General features: G+C 38.4%; 1 protein-coding gene across 8 annotated transcripts in view; it reads left to right on the top strand.

Moving 5' to 3' along the window:
- Positions 1 to 19,128, top strand: part of diaph2 (diaphanous-related formin 2) — a 441,959-nt gene that overhangs the window by 257,967 nt on the left and 164,864 nt on the right. For all 8 annotated transcript variants that reach the window (XM_079893459.1, XM_079893463.1, XM_079893458.1 and 5 more), the window contains 2 exons: positions 10,006 to 10,107; positions 13,650 to 13,889. In XM_079893459.1, coding sequence (XP_079749585.1) covers positions 10,006 to 10,107; positions 13,650 to 13,889 — 342 coding nt within the window. The remainder of the gene's footprint in view (positions 1 to 10,005; positions 10,108 to 13,649; positions 13,890 to 19,128) is intronic.

Consider the following 19,128-nt stretch of genomic DNA (forward strand, 5'->3'; position numbering starts at 1 on the left):
TCTACGTTTGAGCAGATATCCACAAACACAGTATTTAACAGTAAACACGGGTCTAAACATTATAATATTCCCCATATTAGAGTAAACACTCATACTAGCCTACTTTTATATCATGCTGTGGTTTATTATCGAACATAAAAACATCCTTGTGTCGTACATGTATATAAATTTAGCATTGAAATGTTGCCTACCTATCTATAGTTCACATTTCAACATTGCCTACCTTTCTATAGTTCAAATGTACGACATTAGGCTTCATATTTTTACTCCAATCTCATTTCATAACATACATTTTAGTCTGGCACCAGTTTGACTAGTTGCTACAATGTAAAGTTCATACTTTAACATTACCCTCTGGGGTCTAAGGTGTTTTTGGGGTCCTTGAGATGTTTTGACATGCCATGACATTTGTGATTTTTTTAGTTGCGTTTAAACATATTAATGGCAAAGGTGTCCTTACACTCTATTCAGCACAAACAGGGCTACCATAATATGTGAGAAACATGCATGTACATGTTTGTATCTTTGAGAGAATAAAGTTTATGCATGGTTATAAATATATATATATAAAGTAAAAAAAATTATTAAAATTGATTGCCGGCGCGTTTGCCGACCCCAGAGGGTTAAGCCCAATTTATACTTCTGCGTCGAACTCCTGCCGTAGCTACGTCGTAGGTTGTGTGTTGCACGCATACCCTTCGGCGTACCCTGACTTGCACCTCTCCAAAAAAGTAACAACGCATCAATTCTGCGCAGACGCAAGCGCTGTGATTGGTCTGCTAGAACCGTTCCCTCGGGTTACACATGCTCCCTCTGCATGAGTAATTGTGCGTCAACGCGGACAACGACGCAAAAGTATAAATTAAAACCAACGTGTTTTCTACAGCATAGAGGCTCCGGCGTAGCTGGTCACGAGCTGGTCACGCCGGTGCGACCACCGTCCCCAGAGGGTTAAAGGGGTGAAAGTGAGGACCGGCCAAAATGTCCTCACTTTACTCTCTTTGTCCTCACTCCGATTGTCTAAAACTCAAACCGGTCCTCACAAAGATAGTTTTACAAGTACGCGCACATGCAGGCACACACACACACACAAACACACACACACACACACAAAATGTAACAGACTGCTCAGGTGTTCATTTCCCCCATATTCTGAAAAAAATTCTTTAGAAAGACAAAATTAATGTCATGGTAGGTATGTCAGCTTTGCCAGTTCTATTGCTCAACGACCCAAATAATCCTTTTTTTTTTTTTTTCTTTTTTTTTTCTCATTTAGTTTAATGCGATTTTGGAATCTGTCATCTCAGGTTTGTCGCCTGTCAGTCGCCAACTGTGGCTAGTGACTGTGACAGTCTGAGGTGTTGATTTAGCGGAGTAGAGATCCCTTTCTAATCTGTCAGAGTGCGACTCTGTAGATTAGTTTAATGCCAACTGCACAACCCTCTAATGTGTCGCATGTTGTGCCCATTGAGGAAAATTAGCCTCCTGAGTGACTGTGTATCTGTGTATTCTCTGTCTGTTTGTAAGACCACCACTATTTAGGTGTCACATCTTACTTAAAGCAGCCGTTGTTGTTATTCCTTTAAATGCATGTTTTATTAAAACTGTGGCCTTTACCGATTTTGGGGGCAGTCATGGCCTAATGGTTAGCGACTCAGACTTGTAACCCAAAGGTTGACGGTTCGTTTCTCAATACCAGCAGGAAAAATCTTCCACCCTCAATACCCATGACTGATTACCCATTGAGCAAGGCACCTAACCCCCAATCCATCAATGGGTGGCAAAAAGGGCTCTCCACTAACTTGTAGCTCTACAGGCAGTTATTTTGACCTTATGGCTTTGTTTTTGCTCTGATATACATTTTCAGCTGTTAGATCTTTTATTGAGAAGTGTGTGCCTTTCCAGATCATACCTATTCAATTGAATTTGCCCCAGGTTATCACCACTCGAAGTGTAGTAACACCTACAATATACATTTCAAGTGTCCCAGAAAAAGGTATGAATACTTATGCAATGTAATTATTTTAGTTGTTTATTTTTAATAAATTTGCAGTTATCACAAATCTTTTTTCTTTTATTATTATTATTTTATTATAGTATAGAGTGTATGTGGAAAAAAAAGTTTATTTAGCAGCTAAGTTACAGGGTTTGAAAACTTTCGCAAGCCACTGTACATGTTCTTAAAATAGTCTGCCATGTTTTGGTGCAAGTTCCTGGGAAGTGTGTGATTACACTTGCAAGTGGAGTGCTGTGTTATTAAATCATGAGACACAGCTGTGATAAAATTGTGACCTAATTTTGTAAGACCAATGCTGTATTGCACCCTAATTGGATAGAAGCTGTTTGCATTGACGGTGTCATGATAATTACCCTGCTTATTTATTAGAATAAGTAAGTTTGATAAGGACTGCATGTGCATTAGGTTTCTGAGAGATAAGGTGACTAACTCATCAAACAGGTTGTTCAACTCTGATGTCGGGCTGAATCATGCGCTCTACATTACATGGAAGAACAGATTTACTCTAATCTGAGCCATTTATTTCTCTTAGAGGCATCACATTGTGACATTTTTGTTGCATGATACATAAGCTTTCTTTACAGAGATCAAAGTATTCTCTTCAAAATAAAGTCATTATGTGCACGAGTAAAATATTTACTGAAACGCACAAATATAGCCCTCATGAAGTAATATTTTTAAAATGTCTGTCTGGGTATGTTACAGAGTTCTCCAGTATTGATTTAAGCAGAGGTCCCTGAAACGATTTACCGAAAGCTGTGCCGAGACCTGCTGAGACGGCACGGCAGGAAGGCGACTGTATAATGTTTCATGTGTGCTTGGCCAAGAGAGAGCCTGAGCTGCATGCGACAATGCATCCCAAAAAATGAAGAACAGATCAATTAGAAGAAAAAAAGGAGGGCGAACAGACTCTGTTATCACATCTGTCAGCCCTATCCACAACAGACCTGACTGGTTCAGACGAGGAGTTCTGTGTTTGGCATCACATACAGGCAAGGTTACAGCCCCCCATGCACCCCTCCTTTTGTGAATTCTTTCAGTTTAATAAAGAGTTTATTGCTGGTAGAACATTTTTATTGATTGTGCTGTCCCTGGGAGGGTAATTTGAGATTTGTTGATCTTCCCTCGTTTCTGACTTTACCGTTGGGCATATGCTTTGCTGAGCCGGGGAGAGACGTCCGTGGGAGTAATTTATTTCCATCTACCCAAGCATGGTGCGCCTGTTGTAATGGCTGTTCTTTTTCCCTTAGCCTGTATTGTGCATGCTGTCTCACTTATTGGGTTAACAAACCCTCTGCTGATGGATAATCAGATAAGTGTAAAAACACTCCTTAGACTTAGAGGCTGTGTTTGAAATGGAATACTAGATTGCTACTTACAGAACACTGTACATTAAAATGTATATGTTTGTTTATTATTTAATTTATTGTTAGTTTGTTTATTTTCATTAAGTGGAACAGTAGGCACACAACATTTTCATTTAATTGTGTTGTTTAATATTGAATATGAAATGGTGTATGCTAATTTCCCCTATTTTTACATTTAAACTACATTTGCCATCATCTAATGTTCAGTTTAAAAAATAAAAAAAAAACACTCTTAAATAACTAACATACCAACAACACTGAAATATTTTGCATATTGTGAAATTAAAAATATATCTTTCATACCTCCAATAATATTGTGAGAAATAATGTTAATATTATATTTATTGTTTATTGTCCATGACATCACAATAATTATTAGCTTATTGCTAAGTTTAGATATTGGTGCATTCCTATTATTATATATATATATATATATATATATATATATATATAGTATTTTTTTCAACTTTGTAGAAAACATGTCTTAAATTTTGGCAGGAACATTTTTCAAAAAAAAAAAAAAAAAAAAAGGGTGTTCATTTATCACATTGGAAATGGAAGGTAGCATTGTGAGACAAAGTGTTCCATGCAGTGCATTGCTGATTTATGCAAATGTCTTCAGGGTAATTTAAGCATTCATATAGTATTCATACTATACTCTATACGGCAGAACTAGTAAGACTAGTGTGGAAGTATGCTAATCTGAACATATCCAGAGTCTCTGTTCTGACTGAAGACTTAAAATTATTAACTTGGCATAGGTTGAGTGTGTGATCGAAAAATGTCAACATCAGAGATCAAAGTATACTGCTGGAAACCTCAGATATGTTCATTCAGTCTAAATGTTTTCTTATTCTGAGCCTTCTCTGTCCTGCTTTCCTTCTCTCTATCCTCTTCCAACACTGGATTAATTCCTGTATCATTTAAGAACTTGGCAGTCATTACACTTACAGACTCTCCTCGTTTTAACAGTTACATGGAAACGTACCAAAGCAGAAGTAATTGCACCTTAATTCCGGTGTTTCACTCAACATTGAAATTGCAGTCTTCCCAGGCACAATAGCAGTGCTCAGTCAGTGCAAATTCTGTCCATCCATCCATCCATCCATCCATCCATCCATCCATCCATCCATCCATCCATCCATCCATCCATCCATCCATCCATCCATCCATCCATCCATCCATCCATCCATCCATCCATCCATCCATCCATCCATCCATCCATCCATCCATCCAAATTTTATTTATAAAGCACATTTAAAATCAACCTTGGTTGGCCAAAATGCTGTACAAGAAAGTAAGAGAAAAAACAAAACAGAGCAAGAAACATAAAAGTTACTGTAGATTAAAAGCACAAGGGAAAAAAAGTGTTTTCATCAAGGATTTAAATTCAGCTAATGTGGAAGCTGCTTTAACATGTAGTGGTAGTTTGTTCCACAGCTTAGGGCCGACCACTGCGAAAGCCCGATCACCCCTGCATTTTAAGCAAGATCGTTGGACAGACGAGATGTTGATCTCTTGATCTAAGTAAGGGGTGTCAAACTCAGTTCCTGGACGGCCACAACCCTGCAGAGTTTAGCTTCAACCCTAATTAAACACACCTGATCCAGCTAATCAAGGTCTTCAGGATTACTAGAAACTTCCAGGCAGGTGTTTTTGGAGCTGGTTGGAGATAAACTCTGCAGGACAGTGGCCCTCCAGGACTGGAGTTTGACACATGTGATCTAAGTGATCTGGATGGATTGTGAGTGACATTTAAGTCAGAAAGGTATTTGGGGACTTGGTTGCTGAGAGATTTATAAACATATAATAGAATTTTAAAATAAATTCTGTATCGGACTGGTAACCAATGCAGATAACGTAGGATTGGGGGGATGTGATCTCGTTTTCGGCTGCCACTGAGCAGACGGGCAGCCGTGTTTTGGACAATTTGGAGACGAGAGATAGAAGAGAGAGGTAACCCGACATATAAGAAGTTACAGTAGACGAGTCGTGTTGAAATAAAAGCGTGCATAACTGTTTCAAAGCTATCCCTGTTTAAAAATTGTTTGACTTTGTCTATCCGGCATAGGTGGTAAAAACTGGCGCTGACTGTGGCATTGATTTGTTTGTTCACAGCTTGAGTTCGTGAAGACAGTCTTGTAATCTCTTATATGTAGAGTTATCTTTATGTTTTATAGGTATGTAGAGTTGGGTCTCATCCGCATAACAGTGGTACAACACACCAAATCTACTCATAATTGATACTCTATCCATCCATCCATCCATCCATCCATCCTGCATGTTGCATAACAGAAGGAATGCATATTAAATATGAGTTAAAATAATTGTATTATTTTTATAATAAAAGCATTTAACCTGTTAAGCTTCACCAGTGCGTGGGCGCACTGAAGCGTTTTTTTATTTATATAGTTCAAAGTTACTATCAGATTTAATGTTATACCTTGACAAACTATACATCATTAAAAAGATATAATACTCAAGTTTCAGTATTTGACCACTATTGTATTCTGAGAAACTTATAGTGACAGTTATGTCTTAATTTGTGTCAGGAGTTATGAAATGAAAAAATGAGTCGATACCTTTAATATGAATTATGCGCGTCAGCCGCTCCCATTCATAAAAAACTCCCGTGCTGTCATCATGACAGCGATACACAAAACAACGTCCTTCAGGGCTTTTAGCTCAAAAATGTGCAAACTTGGAGAAACATTGATATATTCTCATAGATTCACGTCATATTTCTAAAGACAGGAATAATATTTATTGAATTTATACCCAAATGTGTCGATGTAATCATTGTGAGCGCTTCTTACTGAGATGTGCAGTGTTTTCAATTCATACCAATAGCGTGAGGGCGCTATATGCACAAAAAATAATCCATATATGGAACATGAAGAAGAGCCATGATCATGTGACATTCCAGGACATCACTGATACACACAAAGCTAACAAGAGATCCCGCTGTAATATGCAGATAAAAGATGTTTTGAAGACAATAAACATGTTTGCTATGATATTTGATTTGCCTGTGTTCTTCAAGCCATGCCAGGTATTTTCATAATAATAGATTATATTTATAATGTAATGCTAATCGATATAGACTTTATCATCGTGCATAAAACTATAAATAATGTTTTCTGTCTGATTTTTTTTTAATCTGAAGCCAAATTAGATCAGAGAAGATTATTTAAAACACTCTATTGCGTTATGAAGTAAGTTTGGAGCACAAACATGGTTTTAATCTCATAAATGGTCGTGTATTGATGGTGTGCTAAGCTAACATGCTAGCTAGCCCAGGTGCACCTGCCACCAGGGGTTATTCTTTTATGAATTTTGTTCTAAATAAGAATGCTTACTGATATGTTTTAGTGCATTTGACCACTATTTAGTGCACTTCAAATGTGAAGTGAGAACTTTGATAAAAGAAATTAGGGATTGAAACCCTATGAATAGCCTGTGAATAGCCAGTCGTTAGTAACTATAATGCAGACAAAAGAAATGCATATTTCGAGCCATAACCAGGCTGGAGAGGTGTGAATGTGTGCAGGGGGAGACTGAGACTGAATGGGGCTCGTTTGCACCACAAAACAATAGAGACAAAAGACTGAATGGATGCTTAGAAGACGACTAAACATCAGTAGCATTTTTAGAGTAGCCTAATCAAAATAAAGTCATGACATGATCTTGAAAAACATTTAACTAAATACAGAGTTTTAGACTTATTATCTTCATATTTTAAATATAACATGGTCAGACATGTGGCTTTAGCTGTAGTGCATTTCTAGATTGCTCCAGTGCCAACTTCAATTTTATTTTCATTAATATGTTTCATAAAAAAAAAAATTCTAATAACTTTACAAAACTTTGAAGCTATTTAAAAAAAAAAATCATTATGACAATAATTAATTCTACATTTACAATAAACTACCAGGTGTCAGCTTTCAAATGAGATCATACTTGTGCTTTTAGTGCAAAGGGTTCATGAACTGTATCTGTTTCAGTTTGGGTATGTCATTTCTGGGGATTTTTCAAAAGTGGGGTTGCAGCTTAACAGGTTAAATAATTAATTTAAAATAATAGCTTAAAAGCTGTGTAGCTACATTATCCTATGTGAAAAGATCATTGGAAAAGGACATTGTTTTAGAGGAAGAAAAGTTTGCATTTAGATTAAAGATTACAAAACCAAACTTTTTTTTTTTTTTAAACCTTAGGAATAACCTGCATGAATGAGTCTCTTAAACTAAGACCAGGAACATGAATTAAGGAAGTAAATAAGGTCATGAAGTCTGAAATGACATTGAGATGAGCAGTGTCTTGAAGAATGAAGCGTGACAGCATGCATTTATCTGGTCCTGCAGTGAGAGTCCAAATGGCTGGATTATTAGCATAGCATGTTTTGTCTGCTAGGGCCCATGCTCTGCTAACCCCCCTCCCAGATGCAGATTGAGTCTGTAGGCCTGGAGAGAGCAGACTGATTCATTCAGAGTTCAACTGCCTCTTACCAACCCTCCCATATGGCTCTGCTTGCGTGTCATTTGCTCAAGATGCGGGACTCCGATAATTATGTAAACCATAGACGAGCGTATTAGCAATTAACAGCGTTTTCTCTCCTGTCACTTTATCCCCATTTATTTCATCTTCCCTCCGTCTCTGCTCCATTTGGCGGGTTGTCCTATAGATGCCTTTGGAAAGGAGGTAGCGGCGAACCCTAATCGCTTGTCTCGTCTCTGCGAGTGGCGATGGAGAAATACAACTCCAATAATGAGATTTGGCGGCACATTAGCAATGATGATTGCTGTGGTTGAATGGTGTGCTGCTGTGTTGTTGTGCTTCATTCAAAATCAATGATACATTGTTTAGGGGAGCTTTGTTCCTTAGCCGAACCGCCGGGCTAATGTTCCTCAGACTCTTTCAGACAAGAGAAAGGCCGTTTTACCGTAATCCCTCCCCCTAACGTGGCCGGTCTTTGCTGCTCGATTGCAGGCTTTTTCTGAAACATCTCAAAGCCTCTCAGCACATTTATTTAATTTAACATCTGAGATGATGGAGTCAACTGTCAGTTTTATCTCATTGTCCAGACAATTATAGGCTTCTGACACATTTTTATTTTAGTCTAGGTTTGCTTTGAACTTGGGAAAGTGGATGTGTTAGGCATCCTTAAAAAAGAGCGGTGCTTATGCATATATTCATCTATTCCAGAAAGAACAAAGCTAATGATTATCTCATCAAAAGCAAGCACATGTCTTACGGAGAAAAGGAGAAAAAAATCTCTACAATGCTGTCTGTGTTTACTATTGAGAATAGTACCAAACTCACTGGAGTTTAAAGGCCTAGTTTATAGTAATATCACATTTTTCTTTATTTTACTGCTTTCTAAACATTCCTTTGTACGTGAAAGATTCTTATCCATTATTTATTTGAGTAAAGTTCATCAAAATCCCTCAGCACTAGATACACTTTATTTTGTTCAATATCCAGGTGTCAGTGCATTGGCTTTGTGTTGCGTCAGGCTTATTATTGTCAGCACGACATTTGAAGTTATTTCAGAGAGAGACCACATAAAAGCATTTAATTAGGATTAGGCCATGCTTCCAACAGGGAGGACAAGAAAGGCAGTTATTGTTAATATTTCAGTTATGTACTTACAGTATATTGAAGATATGACACACATGCCAGCCCTCACATCAGCTGGAGCTTGTAATATGCTGGCAACTCAGCAGGATTGGCTATGTGTGATTATGCCAACCAAATTAGAAGACATAATGAGAGAGGAAGTCTACCAATGAAAAGGGCACCTCTTCTTTGGTGAAAAAAAGTTGCCATGCTTCTTTTCATTTACTCAGCTGACCTTTATGAGCACAATTAGCATTTAGAGAAAATGAAGGTTTCATTCGCCCACATCACCTACAGCGTGCTTTTAGTCTTAGAGGTAATTGCGAAGTTGTATGAGCAATATGAAAATGTTTTGGGGAGTAAAGGAATGCAATAGAGTTCCTGACATCGGTAAAGTGGCAAATTTTTAGAGGCAAAATTGGCTCAAAGATGCCCTCCATCCCGAATTGTCTGAAAAGAAAAGAAAGCCATAAATATCAGGGACATTTCAGTGACATCTTAAATTATGTGGGCATCGGGGTGGTATTTATTCCCTTATTTCTCAGTCACCTTGAACGTCATTTGCTCAGCACTGTAAAACTTTGACCTCGGCTGAGCTCCAAGAGTAATGCATGGCAGATTTTCTTTGGAGAGTGTTGGCTCTATCTAGTCCCAACTTGTTAAGAAGCTGAAGAAAACAAGATGGAGTCAAGATCAGCATTAATATTTCCCCTTGAATTGAGCTTCTATAGATTTTTAAAGCCCAATCTGAGATTGGCAGTGTGCAGGAATAGGGAAAGATGTGAACATTAGGGAGTCTCTATGTGAATCGCAAGTGTGTTTCAGACCGCCAGCATAAGGCACAATAGCATATAAAGCTATGGCCTCATTTAAACCATACTCCACCGTCTACCATCTCTCACATCCCTGCGATTAGTTCACCAAATTAGCTGGCAGCAGGTGTTTTCTCCTGTGGTACTGATGGGTCTGTTTGTATTTTTTTTTTTTTTTTTTTTTTTTTTGCAGAACCTGATCAAAAACCTTCCTGAGCAGAAGGAGCTGAGCAATCTGGCAGAGCTGAAAAACGAATATGAGGAGCTTTGTGAATCAGAACAGTTTGGAATTGTGGTGAGTACTGAGATTGTTCCTAAAATCACTAGAATAGCTCCAGGAGACTTTTACACATTTCAGGGCTCCAGGCTAAATGTTTACAAATGAGACAAAATGTAAAATATGAATATTCAAAATATGTATTATTATTTGTATTAGACTAAATGTTTGTATCAGTTCCCAGACTAAAGTGTTTACAAATAAGACAAACCTTTTCTTTCTTTATTTTTCTTCTTTTTTTCTAAGTATCAGTTGCATTTATGATAGATTTTCTGTCATGTAAGGCTTAAAATCTATTAAGAATCAGTGCTGTTCGTTTATGTTTTTGAAACTGGTTGTTCATATGACAGAGTTGTTAATGATAAACATTCACAGCAGAGCTGTGATGCAATGAATAGTATTCCAGTTGTAAGGTGAAATCGATTCTAAGCAAGATCTTTGTGTTGGGGGAAGCAATAAGGTGGGTGTTTTGTTTGAACCATAATCAAGTCAATGTTTCGCTCGACTTTTGTTCTCCCCTAAAAGGCAGAAATACTGTTACAAAGTGATATATCTATGTGGCACAAATACTGTTCTGGATAATTAGAGGAACTTGAAATTAGAACACAAAATGATTTGAGTGAAAAACACTCAAGAGCAATAGTCAATTTTATATTCAATCTATTTAAAAAAATAGAAACACTCCTGTGTATCGACTCAGCCAATCAGCATGTACTTTTAGTGACTGCTGGTTTAAAAAATGCACCCAATGAACTGCAGTGCATATGTAGGGCATGTTTATGGACAGTAGACATGCATAGTATTACAACTATATCTACTGCATCTGTTCCATACCCTTTCTGATCATCAAACACCATGATCAACCATCTGTTTTGAGTAATTTTGTAATTTAACGACTTAAAGTAATTTGATTCCTAAATGTTTCAATGTTGGTCAATGTTTGAGTCTGGAGTGCAGCCTTTTCCAGAGACACTGTGCAGGTGCCATACCCGGAGCTTGGAATCATTCCGTACACTTTTCAATTGAAGAAATAACAACATCAGAAGCCAAACAAAACGTGGTACAAAACACTGGGCCTGGCACCCGCACCAATAATTTGTTAAAAAAGGGGGGTTATCTCACACTAAAAAACATTCCAGCTGCCTATCGATTTTATCGATCTCATTTTCTTAGTCTTTTCTTCCCCTCTAATTCGTTCTCTCTCTTTTGGCTCTGGTTCACTATTTCTCCTCTACTTTCGTCACACTCCAGTGCATAACCCTTCACACGTCTCTGTTCCACTTCCGCCTGTTTGTTTCCTCCACTCCCTCTCTCTCTCTGTTCCTGTTCACACCTATAGCTCTCTACTTCCGTGTGAAGGATTTTGAACTGAAAAGCAGAATGGGGGGCATCGGGAAATTAGGCATAGACGGAGAGAGCAGGAGAAAGAATGCCTTCAGGCTCCATGCAGGATCAGCGCTATTCAATATATAAAGAGACTGAGTAATGTATAATTAAAAGGCCAAGAATATAAAGGGCATTTTTTATGACAAGTCAAATTTGGTAGCCTGGTTGTGACTGACAGAAGCTATGATTTTGATGAATAATAAAGAGTGAGCCAGAGCTTTATTTTACTACAGATCATGATTAGGTCCCGAGTTCTTAAACTGGAAAGGCTTTTAGACTTCATCTATTCCTATATTGACCAGATCCCATTAAAATTGGCCTTTGTCTTGACTTTGTCTCAAATATTTAAGCTTCTCTCTACATCGGTTAGTTCTGCCCAGCGCACAGGCCTTCACTTGATGAGACTCGCACCTGGATTAAAGGAATAGTTCACCCAAAAGTGAAAAATTCTGCCATCATTTAATCACCCTATGTGGTTAAAACCCCCTATGGCTTTCTTTCTTCCATAAGATGCAAAAAGAGAAAAAGTTAACTTTTTTTGTCAGTTCTTTGCTTGTCAATTCCAGTATATACTGACAGCTTAATCAATGGATTGTCTTTAAGTGACTGTGACTTTAAGAAAGGTGCTATATAAATACAACTATTTATTTAAATCAGTAATCAAAAGCGGCTAGCATAAACTTTGTCGTTGTCATGACATCTGGTGCCCATTTTGTTTTCCGTGAGCTGTAAACAAATGTAATAAAATAAAACTAATAAATCAGCATTTTTGTGTTCAGCTAAGTTTATGTATTTGGTGCTGATGCAGCCTCTTATTTTCTTACTTTGTATAGACGAGCACTCTGCCTAACATCTCTCTCTTTTTTTTCATCAGATGTGTTTGGAATAACATGAGGGTGAACAAATGATGATAGAATTTCCATTTTTTGGGTGAACGATTCCTTTAAGCACTCCAAATCATTTTTCTTTTACATAGCAACTCTTCCTTACAGTTGTAGTTAGATGTAGTCCTGTCATGCACAGATCTATCTAGGTTGATGCATATGCATTCCTTCACTGATATTATGGCGCTTCTGACAAACCTGCTGGTGACAGCAGATTCACATAGGAATCAATTCAGAGCAGGGTAACAGAACAACCTTCTAGCTCTCGCTCTGTGTTTTGTCTTTCACTACCTGTGTCTTTGGAGAGCGTAATGAAGCACGTTGTGACAGTCTCCTCCTGTGACTGCGCTCAAGGCAGGTAATATACAGGCAGCCTGTGGAAGCACCTCATCAACACCACCTTGCACTGCTCCTTTGGGAAATAAGTCACTCTCAGCTCGTCTCCCTCCAGAGCTGTCACCAACTCACCCTCTTTTATTGTGATTTCCTCTTATACAGAGAAATCAAATCTGGATGTGCAGGGAGGAGGTGGGGTGGGGTGGTGCACGGGAGCGTGAGGCCGATTCTGGGTTTTTTTGATCGGCAACTTGCTCATAAAGATGAATAAATGTGAGCGGTAATGGTACATCCTGACTGCATCTCTGGGCTGCCTGCGAGCATCAGATTATGCAGAAATCTGGAGCAAGAGTGTCTGAGGTCGCCCTCCTCAACGAGCAGCTCCTGTAGGATTCATGTTGTTGTTTTTGTCTCCTTGTTCCTTCCTCTCCCCCTCCTCCTCTTTGCTGTCTTTTAACTGAAATGTCATCTCACTCCAGCACCAGAAACAATTATATTGTTGCTGTTATTATGGTTAAATGTAATTATAGGTGAACGGCAAAATCTGACATTTATTTGTACAAGATTTGTTACAAAATTTCTGTTTACAGCGTTAACACAATTGTGCTGGTAAATACTTCATTTTATTTATGGTCTTTTTTGCCACTGTGCCATGGCTCAGATACATTTAAACTTCTTTATGGTTTTGTTGTGAATGATTCATCAAGTGTGCTGTATTCTAAGGGGAAAAAAGAGGTTTAGTAATCTTTACTCTAAATGTGCTGTTCCTTTTCCACTTTAGGCCATTCAGTCCTTTTGAAAATGCTAACCAATAGCTAAATAACTATTTAGTCCTAAAACAGATAGAAAAAACTGGTTTCATTCTGAAATATTTCATATTCCAGAAGTAATACTTGTTTATGTGTTGTGATAACTGAGGATGTGTAAGTTTAAGTTGTTTTTTCTCCATTTCAGATGAGCTCAGTCAAGATGTTGCGTCCTCGACTGAACGGGATCCTGTTCAAGCTGACGTTTGAGGAGCAGGTGAACAACATCCGTCCAGATATCATGAACGTGACTTTCGCCTGCGAGGAGGTAAAGAAGAGCGAAGGTTTCAGCATGCTCTTGGAGATGGTGCTACTGGTCGGGAATTACATGAACGCTGGCTCCAGAAATGCTCAAACATTCGGCTTCAACATCAGCTTCCTCTGCAAGGTACAAAACCAAATGGAATCCTTTTAATATTTTCCTGACACTATGCCATATGTGCTTAAATTACAATCACAAGGGTCGTTTCTTGTATCCTTGTGTTCTCGTACTAGGCCATCTTTAATCGTCAAAATCCCATTCCAATAGTCAAGAACGCAAGTACAGAGAACGCATGATAGTACCTGGATGTGTTCTTGTTATCAAGGATGAATCGAGTGCAGACTTAAGAGAATCAAACTCTAAAAAAATCCCAGAAGTCATTGTGGGCGGAGGATGTATGGAAGCCTGTAAGCTTTAAAAAAAAATCTCTTCTCACTTAAGAGATTTCTACAAATATGTGACGGCTCATAAAAGTAAACATTTGTCATTTTGTTTGACATAATTTTTATAAAGTTCTAATACCTGGAGAAATCCTGCAATATTTTTTAATTGGCGTATTTAAAAGAATCTTAACGTTGACAAAGCGTAACATTAAATATACATATTAATTTACACAAATACTCATGTAAAATAAAAAGATATCAAATAATAACAATAATGTAAGTAAATATTTTATTAGGCCTGTGATGTTGTGTGTTATTTATTGTGCATTGGATGGTGCTGTCCGACTGCCTAATATGTGCTGAACGATCAGTTGAGCAACAATATCACAGCACATCTCAATTCTCACAAAGATGCATTCTGTGTCCTCGTATCCTTCCAAGTTTGTTCTTTCAAGGTAACTTGGCAAGACTGGGCTCCAAGAGAATTCAAGGCCGTTCTTTCCGTTCTTATAATTAAGAAACAGCCAAGTTCTACACTGCATTCAAAATAAGATTATAGAGAACTTAGTGGAAATGATAATAGCTCATGGATCGCAAGGGGTTTGAATCTACAATCTGTCGGGAACCAGACCAGAAAGCTTCTACTACACAACTTGGTATTTAGCAGATACTTTTATCCAAAGCAACTTGGAACACTCCTCTTACAGGCACATTGCTCCTTAAGTGCCTTGCTCAAGCTTAAGCACAATGGTGATGATGCATCATCCCGTGTGGGATTTGAACCTTCAACCTTCTGGGTACCAGTCCAGAGCTATTGAGCAAGGCTTGTGCATGCTTAACCTCAGGATGAAAGCATGTGCTAAATAACAAGTGGTAAAATAGTAACATGTTTAAGTAGTACAGTAGCTGTTTTTACCTGAAGCTGAAATCGTCATGAAATGCCTGTTAGGTGCAATAGCTGTCTTGGGTTTAGTGATTATTGACAGTTATTGACAAACTTGACTATTCTACACCAAATGACAGTATGCTATTCTTCAGAATATGATCTACTCTAGTACTGTTAGTTGTGTTTCACAGGTTATTTGTAGAGCTGGCAGGTATGCCTCCCTACTGAGATCATTTTAACTGTTACCTGAATGTGTATGAAAGCTGTAACTGCTTTTGTTGTGTATGTAAGATGGACATCTGGCTGTGTGTTTCACAAGCTGATTTGGATAGCGAAGCCATTTGGTCCCGCTATGAAAGACAGCCACCCCCCTGCCGGTGTTCCCATGCAGCCAGAACTACACCGTCACTCTTAGTTACATCTTTTTGCTGGCCTTGTCATCTATTCGGAGGTGTCCCAGATGCTGCTGGGACACAGGTGTCCCAACCACAGGGGTTTAAGCTGGAGCCAGTTGTGGCATAGCTGAATGGTTATTCTCACTTTTCCCAATTTTCAGTTATTTACTTTTAAGCACAGACAAACTGTGTTTCCAAAGACCACTGAATTACAGTTTAACACTAGTAATTTTTGAAAAAGATGCGGCAGTTTCATTGAACAGTTTTATAGTTTGAGCTTTAATGAACGTTCGCTTTTACACAACTCTCTAAAACACTCCAGTACCACCACACACTCGTGCTCGTAAACATCTGAGTCCTTGATGACCATCTCACTTTCTCTTAAAGTGTGTCTGCATGCAAATTGGTATTTGATTAAAAATGAGGGTGCAAGTTTACTTACTCAAAAACTGCATGCACACACACTTTTCATAAGGAAGTCCTTCACCTCTTCTGTCAGCTCCTTGGTTATATTTGTGTTAATCACTGCACTTATGCACCTAATTCATTTCAGTGTATGTCTGGTTCTTGGTTAGCATTTGAATGAGCTCAATGCCAAACAAAAAATGTTTTCTCATTGTGTATGGTGGCTTTGGAGGTGACATGGATTGTTTTTAGTTTTTTTTTCTCATCTCTGTGTTGGATGGTGTTATGGCCCAGAGGGAGGACACCCCTGATGGGTGACCCTGCCCTGAGCATGGGCAGTTGAGCGGAGAGGATCCAATGGTCATCTGAGCTCGTCGCTCGGCGGTATTTTCTCTGACCTCGTCATAAAACCTGACCTTGGGTCTCGCAGTAGCGGACTAACACACTGTCATCAGACCTCTCTATAGCTCCCATCGGCTGTTCTCTGACTCTGTGTTATGCCCAATAATACGTTTTTAAACACATGAACTAAAATGACAGTGTCTATACACTGCCTTTCATAGACATGTTGAGTCCTTGCCCCCTCCCTGATGTACTGTATTCAGTGTCTTTCTTTCTTTCTTTCTTTCTTTCTTTCTTTCTTTCTTTCTTTCTTTCTTTTTCTTTCTTTCTTTCTTTCTTTCTTTCTTTCTTTCTTTCTTTCTTTCTTTCTTTCTTTCTTTCTTTCTTTCTTTCTTTCTTTCTTTATTCATGGTTCAGTGGTATTGCATACCTTTCCCCTTTGTTTTCGTCCTCATTTTAATTCCTTCCTTCTAGTTCAGTTGTATTGTTCCTTAGTTTTTGGTTTTCTTCCTTCCTTCCTTCCTTCCTTCCTTCCTTCCTTCCTTCCTTCCTTCCTTCCTTCCTTCCTTCCTTCCTTCCTTCCTTCCTTCCTTCCTTCCTTCCTTCCTTTTTTTATTTCATTAACCCTTAGTTTTATTTCTATATTTGAGCGGTCTAATGATTCAGAATTGCACGCCTACCTTTTTCCCTTCCTTCTTCCTCCTTTAAGTCTTTTGCTTTCTTTCACCCTTTTTTTTTTTTTTTTTTTTTAAATATGAGCTGTCAAATGATTCAGGAAAATTGCATTCATATTGGTCAGACTCACATTTACAGAACATTAGTGAAGTGCCTGCAGTGCGGACAGCTTTTCGCTTGAGCACTGATTGGGCAGTTATTGATGGACAAAGGGAAATGCCCACATTCTCAATCAGTTCAGTCAAGTAAATGGCCCCCTACGTGGCAGATCTCAGCTTGCTAACGAGCTCATCAGGGAGGGCCGGTCGTGGGCTGACCCGTGAGTCTCGCAGTCACACTTGGTACCATCTGTAGATCTCATTTGCATATTCCAGAAGCTTTTTACTGGTTAACATTGCTGTTAGCTCAGAACTGCTTTAAAAAAAAAAAAATGTTCCCGTGTTTAAGTCCTTCTGCTTTTCTTTAAACATCTGGTGTTATAAAAGAAACAGCCGACTATAGTTACCAATATCAGTGAGTATAGCAGTTTGCCGTGTGTAAATTAAGAATCTAGCTTTTCTCTCTCCTTATTAGACAAACACTGCTATGTCAATGTTTAGGCAGTGGCAAACAGTCAACTCTGATTCCTGCAGTTCTAAACACAGAAGTCAGTCCATTCAGACATGTATAAAATATGTTCAGTGCCAGAGTGGTTCAAATGTGTAGACTGCACTATATCTAAACCCATTGTTTTGTAAAGCAGTTAACTTTATTTGTATTACATTTCAATACATTTTTAAACAGCAGAGAACATGTTTTACAGAGAAAAAAATATGAATTTATTTGGTTTTATTTAATTCTGGGCCACAACCACTATAAATATTAAGGGGGACTTGCCTTCCTGATCAAGCTAAATGGCCGTTTTAAAATTACTTCTCTTAAACATTTGGTCTGCCTAAATCCTGAATATGTGGTTGCATGCACTTTTTTTTAGCCTATATATCAAAAGAAAATTTGAACAGAGCCTGAGCCATGTCTGGATTTTGTGGGGCATGTATGAAGTGTGTTTTCATCTATGGAGATCCAGTACCTTTGACCATCATCTCTCAGAGACACACAAAGTATCTCGGCTCTTTTAAGCTTCAGTTAACTTTAATCTTACAGTATGTGTGAGCGTAGAAAGTAACCTTCTGTTGTGGATTCTTGACTCCTTGTCATATACTTTTCAAAAAAGTAACTTCTGTAGCGAACATTTGACATTTTTCAGGAAAGGTAGACTCAGAGGAATGCACACAAAGATTATGGCAACTTCAAATGAAATCAACCATGTGGGAAAAGGCTTACTCCACAGCAAAGCCCCTTTCAAAGCTACAAGCATGAAAAGGTATTAAATTACAGATAATATTCATTAAATCTGGATTTGCTCTCTGCTTTTGGGGTTGTTTAAGCATGATACTTTCCAGTAGAGATGTCAGAAGAGTTTATGAAGATTGAACCTTTATTTTGGCTTTTTTTTAAGTCTTTTACGATGTTTCCTCTTTGTTAAACAGATCAAATGTGTTCAGCTGTCACCGTTTAATAATTTCAATGTTTATATTGGCAACTTGTAAATTGAAAAGAAGAAAGAGAAATAGGTAGAGTATTCTCCCTCATATATGTTCACAGTATCTTTGCGTCATTTCTCAGCTTTTTAGAGATTCTCTCAGTGCCGGTTGTCTTTCTCACAGATGGCATGGATAGTGAGCTCATGGACAAATGAACTCCCTGAGCTACCTCACTCCCCACCCCAAAACTGCCAGAGGTGTAGCCTGAGGCCTTCTGATTTTCACTTGTCATTCTTACTAAGTAAACTTGCCTCATGGCAGGCTCTGAGCTTTTAGATTAGTCTATTGGCTACCATTCTAGTCCAGGCTGTCTGCCATTGGTAGGCAAAATACGCCAGTCGCCATCAGCATCTTGGTATCTCTTTCTTCTTCCATGCCCCTCAGCTGTTGTGTGTTGGAGTGTGACTTTCCCATAGTTTCCTTGACTAAATAAAAACACAAACTACTGCTGTGAAGATCTATGCACAATCAATGCCTGTAATCTGAAGGTCCTTTGGCAAAATGTGTAATTGAGCAATCAGAGATGACAGTCCTTTAGGTGGTCTGAGATTTCTTGGTCCCCTTTGCCTCTCATGTCTGTTATTAGCTAATTGTTCTTGAGGATTTATATCTTTCGGATGTCTCGATGGAGGTTGATTGTTATTCTGTGGAACTCTTCAACATACTTCAACGAATATTGAAATGGGCGGATTGGGC

The sequence above is a fragment of the Squalius cephalus genome, assembly GCF_949319135.1.
Source record: "Squalius cephalus genome assembly, chromosome: 14".
NCBI lineage: Eukaryota > Metazoa > Chordata > Actinopteri > Cypriniformes > Leuciscidae > Squalius > Squalius cephalus.